Raw genomic sequence first — 8,007 nt, forward strand, 5'->3', positions numbered from 1 at the left:
CTTCTTCCAACACTCTGAAACGCGTACGAAACTCATCCGAGCCCTCGGGGCTCTTTACCAAACATCCACACAATTCTAAAAATATAACACGAACTCGCTCGCACGATCAGAACACCAAAATAACCTCTAGAATCACGAATCGGATGCCAAAACACATGAAAATTACCATGAACTTCAAGAACTTCTAGAATCGCAACCAAGTGTCCGAACCATATCACATCAACTCCAAATGACACCAAATTTTGCAATCAAGTCCCAAATGACATAACGGAGCTGTTTCAACTCTCGGAATCGCATTCCGACCCCAATATCACCAAAGTCAACCCTCGGTCAAACCTCTCAATCTTCCAAAATTTTAATTTTCTAATTTTAGCCAAAATGTTTCAAATTACCCCACGGACCTCCAAATCCAAATTCGGACGCACGCTTAAGTCCAAAATCACCACTCGAGCCTATCAGAACTACCAAAACTCCAATACGAGGTCGAGTACTCAAAAGTCAAACCTTAGTCAATTCTTGAAACTTCGAGCTTCTCAAATGAGAGTCACTCTAAAAAAAATCCTTTCCGAACTTCTCAAAATCCCGAACCGATGATGCACGTAAGTCATAATACACTGTGTGAAGCTACTCGTGACCTCAAACTACCGAATTGGACGTAATTACTCAAAACAACCAGTCGGGTCATTACACACTCGAACTATAAAGGCTACAACCACATAAACACGGCTCGGAGACGTTCGAAGCCCGTAACAAAAACAATAAGGCCTTGAAATTTCTTAACCGGTTCCAAAGGCTACCCTCGACAGACTATGATTTTAAAAAAAAGAAAAATGTCTAAGAACTTTGGGAAAGAAAACTTCCGGTCACACCGAAGCCCCACGATGCCTTAAAACGAAATACTTGAAGGCAAGGTTTCTTCGAGTCTCTAAACAAAACCAACTGTTTCATGCCAAGGCATTTAAATCTTTGCAAAATAAACAAGGCAAAGAGAAAATTTGAAAGCTGTTGAAGGGAAAAGGCCTTACATTCATAATCAGAAAATTTCTTTTTACAAGGGCCGAATGGCCCCGAGATAAAATTTTACAACGACCAAAACGACATAAAAAAACAAAAGACAAAAAAATGTTAAAAAGATCCTAAGTGGCCTAGTCTTCACCGGGGGCCGCGTCATCACCTTAAGGTCTCCGCTATCTTTGAGCTCGTCCGAATCTTTAGATCCCTCGAAATCCTCCTCCTCGGGATAAGCCAGCTTCCTGGCCTTGGCTTCGGATACCTTGGCATTCACGATTTCGGCCAACAGGTCAAAACCCTGAGCTCGAGCTCCCTCGAGGGCCTACCTTCAGGATTGCCACTTCATATGCTCCACCAAGTTTCTCACTTGATCCTGAGCCACCCTCTAATCTACCTTTGCCTTAACCACATCAATCTCCGACTTGGCCACCTCAAGTTTCTTGGCCAGATTTTCTTGGTCGGAGATCGCAACTGAAGCTCCTCGATCTTTTTGGCATGTACCAAGGCCTTTTCTTTTGTAGCCCGAAGCTGGACCTCAGTCGAAGCCAGTTGTTCTCGGACAGTTTCCTTTTCCGAGGCCAGGCGATCTATGTTTTTCTTCCAATCTTCGGCCTCAGCTTTCACCGTATCCACATCCGCCTGGAGATGCTCGATCTGGTCAAGTTTCTTTTGAACCTGCATGTTCGGGTTGTTAGCCACTATCTGAATCATCGTCACTAACTTCAAATACTCATCTTACCTACTCGACTAGGTCGACATGCTCCTTCCAAGCCTCTTCTAGCTCGAACTGGAGCTTCTCACTAAGGAGCTTGTAAGCATGCCTCTTCTCAATAGGCGCATGGGTTTCGGCCTCGTGTTGGTTTAACTCTTCCTGATATCGGAGAAAAGTTTCGTGATGAAGCACCGAGGCCTGCGAACACAAAGAAGGATGTTACGGTTGTTTGCAATTTAATCTAAGTACATAATAAAAAGGTATTCAAAGTTACCCGATTCAATGCCTTTTAAGCTTTGTTGAAAAGCCATGGGGCCTCCACCTCGTCCATTTCGGCCTGATCCTTTTCGGTCACCAGGCATCGAAGATAACTGACAACCCACATGGGGGCGGAGCGAACACGGGCATCCTCCGGTATGAATATGATTATTGACCGCTTCTGGTCAGGATCTGCACTCGGGGCTGGAACCGGTCTACTAATCTCGGACTCGAAGAAGATTCGCTGACTCCCAAAGATGACACCTTCTTTGGTATCGGTAAGTCTCCTAACCCGGTGACATCCTCCGAGGCGGTAGAATCTAAACCATCGAAGAAGTTGCTGAAGGAATCTGCCGCCCCTTGAGGGCCCTTATTTAGGTGTCTTTTCAGCATCTGGGCCTTGTTTATCATGGAGTCGGTGAATGATGGTGACCCGGAAAGATCTATCATCCCGAGCGCATCCTTCGGGGCATTTCCCTCAGCCCAAGGAGTAACGGTCGTGGTCTCCTTGTCGACCTCCCCAGCTCGGGGCAAAATGGCCTCATCCTTCTCTATTTCGGAGGCCTCGGCCACTGCCTCCTCACCGGCTACCCCGATTTGAGGCAGCTCGACACTACTTCTCACGCGGGTCATCAGGTCGGAGGCTTCTTCTTATTCTTCTTCAGTCGACTGAACGAATCTGATGGGACCTCCCGGGTATTGGCACTTCCCTTGGATTTGCGTGTCAGCCTCCTTTTTGGTTTTTTCTTCTCCGAGTTCGGAGAACTTGAAGCCCTTTTTCTTTTCTTCTCTTTATCCTTACTTAGAATAGATGGTTCAGGGAGGATGTCTTCATTACCAGACGGGGCCCTCATTTCGACATCTTTGGGAAGACCTACAAAGGAAGAAAAAGTGAGAACGAATGCATCTAAGAAAACTAAGTGTTAATTCACTAAGTAGAGAAATCTCACCGTGAGCACGGGCCTCCCACCGGCCCTTCGAAAGTTCACTGCACGTGCGCTTGGAATAGGGATTTTATGACACGATGCCCTCAACCCACTCCTTGAGTCGAGGAACTGCATCCGGCATCCGAGCAATAGTTGCATCACAAAGAATCGGTAAAAAGAAAGGCAAAAGAAAAATGATAAATAAAATCTTAAAGGCAAGGTTATACTTACGCTTCATGTTCTATTTATTAGGAAATGGCATGTCATCGGCCGGGATTAAGTCCGAGGTCCTCACGCGAACGAATTGGCCCAACCAACCTCGGTCCCGATCCTCGTCGATGCTCGAGAACGGGGCCTTACTGGCCCGACGGGCAAGTTTTATTAGCCCCCCTCGATAGAGTAGGAGACTGTACAGACGCATGAAGTGATCGATGGTGAAGATAAACCCTTCGATATTGTTTACAAAGAAGCGGAGGAGAATGACTATCCTCTAAATGGAGGAATGAATTTGACCTAGAGTCACCTCGTACCTCTTACAAAAAGCGATGATGACCGGGTCCATGGGGCCCAACGTGAAGGGATAAGTGTAAACACTCAGAAAATCCTCCACGTGGGTAGTGATCGCCTCCTCGGGCATAGGAACCACTACGTGCTTACCGACCCAGTTACAGTCCTCCTTGACCTTGTCGAGAACACTGTTGGTAACCGAACATATGTATCTCGAGACCAGTTCGCACCGGCCCGGTACCGAGGAAGTATTCTCAACCTTGAAATCGGCTCTGGTTGGACACCCCGTAGGGACGAACATCTTTAGAAGGGGTTCCGGTGTCGGTTCCTTAGTAACAACAAGCAAAACATTCTCAGTCGGTTTCGAAGAAGAGGGAGTTTCCTTTTGGGGAACAGACTTAGAAGTCTTCGCCATTTTTTGATGAAGATGAAGAAGAAGGAGTTAAAGGGGTACGCTTGAATAGTTCAGACAAAAGAGAAACCCTTACAAAGCTCTCAAGAAATTAGGGAAAATACTAGAAAATGCAAAGGTTCTTTAAGAACAAGAGTAGGAAAAGGTTGGATGTAAAGTTTGAATGAATGAAGGAGGAAGTATTTATAGTTTGCAAACGACGGTTCAAAATCTGTAGTGGCCGACCAGCAACTGACGAACATTTAATGCCATTTAGAAGTGACTGACCAGACGTTTTGCTCATTTTGTCATTTTTGGCGCAAAGTATCGAGACAAGGATCGAGGGCTCATATCGTTTCTCGTCGTTTACTTTCCGAAAAATGAGGGGACTATCTGTATACGGTAGAAACCGAGCTTATCTATTGCATGATAGATCGGGGATGAAACATAATGGATTAAAGATCGACCTTGGGGTTCTATCGAACCTAGGCACGAGGTTAGAACATGCGTCTTCAAGATTATCGAGTCCGTAACCCCGGAACTGTCTGCGACTCCGAATTAGCTCGAGAACACATTATCGAACCAAAATAACGGAAGGCCGAAATATCCGTAACCGGTCGGATATCACGGCGGGAATCTCAGCACGTATCAATGAAATCGATTAATTAGCAAATCATGAGATTTTTTACCTTATATAGAATTGTACCTAAAGTAGGACTCCTCTACTATATAAAGAGGGTCTGATTATTTGTAAAGGACATTGTAACACGCATCCAAAAGCAATAAACTATTATTTTTAGTCATTATTATCTTATCACTCTGTTCCGGCACCGATTGTAGCATCTTTGACTCGAGGGTGACCAACTTTCAAGGCCAAGATTGTTCAACCTGCATGGTTTGCACTTTTGTTTTTATCATTTATTTCAATTTGAATCTGATTTCTCATTTTTGTATCAAGTTCGATCACGTATCCTTAAAATCGCGTATATATTCAATTGTTATCCGATTTTGAGGGTAAACAAAGAAAAAAGAGAAGAACAAAGAAAATTAAATTCTCGAGAATATGATTGGAGAAAAACCTCATATTTATGGAAGAAGAATACCTTATTCCCACGTCCCCCGTTTGATCCAAAATTTAGATCTAAGTTTAAACAATTATATTTTCTAGTAAAACAAAGTTAATCTTAGTCAATATTAATGTCCAAAAGATGTGTTAACCGATTGTGGGGGAAGATAGTACGGGTATAATTTATGTAGCAATAAATGATGGCACTTCCAAAAATGAAGGAGGTAGCATTAAATAACAATAAAAAATAATAAATGACATTTAAGTAAATAAAAGCATGCGAGTCACCCAAAATGATGAGATTTTTTAGTATTCTTTCTTACAATGATGAATGATTGATGAGCCTTTGAATATTCGGATGCTTCTTGGATCGTGGGAAAAAAGTTAGACAAGAATCTCAAGAAAAAGATATTTTTTGTATGAATGCAGTAAAGCAAAATATTTCAGAGAATGTCAATGTGGTGTCTTACAAATGAGTATTCAATGTCCCCTATAACTATGCCTCTTTCTATTTATCAGGGAATATGTGCTAAAAAATCCTAATAGTACAGATACAAAGAATATCCACTGGAATATTCTCTTTAGAGTCTTATCCTACAACTAGCCGTTATTACTTTGTTTAAGACGAGTGCTCGTCCTCGACCTTGATCTATGTTGACTCCTCAATCCCGTCCTTCATCTTTTGTGAGATCACTTCGACTTTGAACAACCCTTTGTCGAGGTTATTCTGTGACACGTGGCAGCCCTTGAAGGCTCTCTTAATGCGAATATGGTCTAAACTTAAACTAAGATAATTTTTAGCCCATACAATTAGTGTCCCCACCAAAAAAACTAACTTTTAGAAAAAGAATTCAAATAACTATCTAGTGTAAAAATTTTTAGTTGTTCGGTTGTACCAAATCATTTTTTTTAACATTTAAAACTTAATTTAAAAAAAAACAAAACATATCCCTTAACCAATATTGATTCGGGCGTAATGTTATTTTCTTTTAAATCAATACATGCGAGTAAATATTTTTTTAGCCTTATATATAGATAAAGTTATAGACCCAAAGCTAATTAGAATTCCACTACTTTTTCTCTCTCTAGTCTCTACCGTCTGCTTTGTTTCTCTCGTTTAACAAACCTAGGGTTTGCGTTTTTGTTTGCTCTGTTCAATCGAACCATGTCTACTTCAAAGATGATTGTGTTGAAGAGTTCCGACGGCGAAACTTTCGAGGTGGAAGAGGCGGTGGCGTTGGAATCACAGACTATAAAACACATGATTGAAGACGATTGTGCTGATACCAGTATCCCTCTCCCTAATGTTACGAGCAAGATCTTGGCTAAGGTTATTGAGTACTGTAAGCGCCACGTCGATGCTGTTGCTAAGACTGATGATAAAGCCTCCGAGGATGATTTGAAAAGCTTTGATGCTGACTTTGTCAAAGTTGATCAGGCTACTCTCTTTGATCTTATCTTGGTATAATATTTTTTTTTTGTAATGATTGTGTTTTGCTATAAGTTGTTTTTCTTGCTTTTGTTGTCCTGATTTGATTTATTAGGTGGTACTTTATTTGCCTGATTTTATGTTTAGGTTTTTTCATCTGCTATATGCTTATGTGCTGCTTTACAATTTATTCTTCTATTGGTTCTTGTCTTGGGTTATTGCTGTTATTTGATGGGTTAACTACTACTCCTTATGTCCCAGTTTATTGGATGCATTTCGGATTTTAATAGTCGAACTTTTCAATTTTGACCTCGAATAGTTTGTTTGAAATACAATTTACCTATTTGGAAACTACATCAGAAATACTAAGCCACAATAATTAATAATTAAAAGGCATATGAAAAAATCACGGTCAAAGAATAGTTTGTTTGAGACTCAAAATTCAAAATGCATCAAACGAATTCGGATGGAGGGAGTATGAAATAGTTGTGGAGGAACTCGGTCATTTTGATTTTAAACATTTACTCAACTACATGTGTTGAACAGAACCTACAATTAATCAACTGTTTAGGCATTATAAAGCAGTACATAAAAGTACAGGGGTAATCATAGGTCTCCCACAAAGTTTAGGTGTGTTCTTATTTGTGTATTATCCTTTCTTTTTCTGTACGTCTTATTTCCATTGTTATGTATTCGGGGCATTTTGAACCCCATTCAGTGACTGATTATGTATCATGTTATCTAGTGTTAATCTAGTACTGTCATATTTTTTACGTCCCAATATTTTTGACCCTCGTCATTTTTCTTTACCACTTTGATAATTATTAAAAATCCTAATCCAAACTATTCAAATCTTAAAGTTTGATGTGATTTTTACACTGTCAGACTAGTTTTTTTAACAATTAGTTTATATATTCTTCCACTTTCACCTCCAAAGTTAGTTTGCAAGGGGAGCCTTGCAATAACTGGTCACGGGTTCAAGCCGTGGAAACGGCCTCTTGCAGAAATGCAGGGTAAGGCTGCGTACAATAGATCCTTGTGGTTCGGCTCTTCCCCGGATCCAGCGCATAGCGGTAGCTTAGTGCACCGGGCTGCCCTTTTTTCTTATTCTTCCACTTTCACTAACATTTCCTTATTTGATATGCAAGTTAAATTAAATTCTCAAACAATGAGATGGAAGAGCTGCATATGAATTGGTCTGGAGCCCTGATTCGTCTAAGTTGGTCGTTTGAATCCTTTGTTTTTTTTCTTGTTTCTTTTGGCCGGTGCATGGACCTTCTATATTATCTACCTAGCATTTGTTCTTTGAGTTAGATAACTTTTTTGCAGAGGTTTAATAAGCACTGCCGTTGTAAATTTCAGGCTGCTAACTATTTGAACATCAAGAGTCTGCTTGATCTCACTTGTCAGACTGTGGCAGACATGATCAAGGGGAAAACTCCGGAGGAGATCCGCAAGACCTTCAACATCAAGAATGACTTCACACCTGAGGAAGAGGAGGAAGTTAGGAGGGAGAATGCCTGGGCCTTTGAGTGAATCTGATGTCTATTAACTTTCTATATTCTGGTGATAGATTTGAATATATTAGTAGATGCTATTAAGAATCTCTTATATTATATATGTCGTGCTGTTTGTTTGGTACTTTTTAACTTCGTTGTTCAACCAAGACAGTTAACCTCTTTTTGCTATATATATTTACTTGGTTTA

General features: G+C 40.9%; 1 protein-coding gene across 1 annotated transcript; it reads left to right on the top strand.

Annotated features, from left to right (window-relative positions):
- Window positions 1-5,862: 5,862 nt before the first annotated feature.
- Window positions 5,863-8,007, top strand: LOC142173254 (SKP1-like protein 1A). The gene is made up of 2 exons (XM_075238116.1): window positions 5,863-6,333; window positions 7,663-8,007. The coding sequence occupies exons 1-2, from the start codon at window positions 6,037-6,039 to the stop codon at window positions 7,834-7,836; spliced, it is 471 nt and encodes a 156-aa protein (XP_075094217.1). The 5' UTR covers window positions 5,863-6,036; the 3' UTR covers window positions 7,837-8,007.

The sequence above is a fragment of the Nicotiana tabacum genome, chromosome 19, assembly GCF_000715075.1.
Source record: "Nicotiana tabacum cultivar K326 chromosome 19, ASM71507v2, whole genome shotgun sequence".
Classification (NCBI taxonomy): domain Eukaryota; kingdom Viridiplantae; phylum Streptophyta; class Magnoliopsida; order Solanales; family Solanaceae; genus Nicotiana; species Nicotiana tabacum.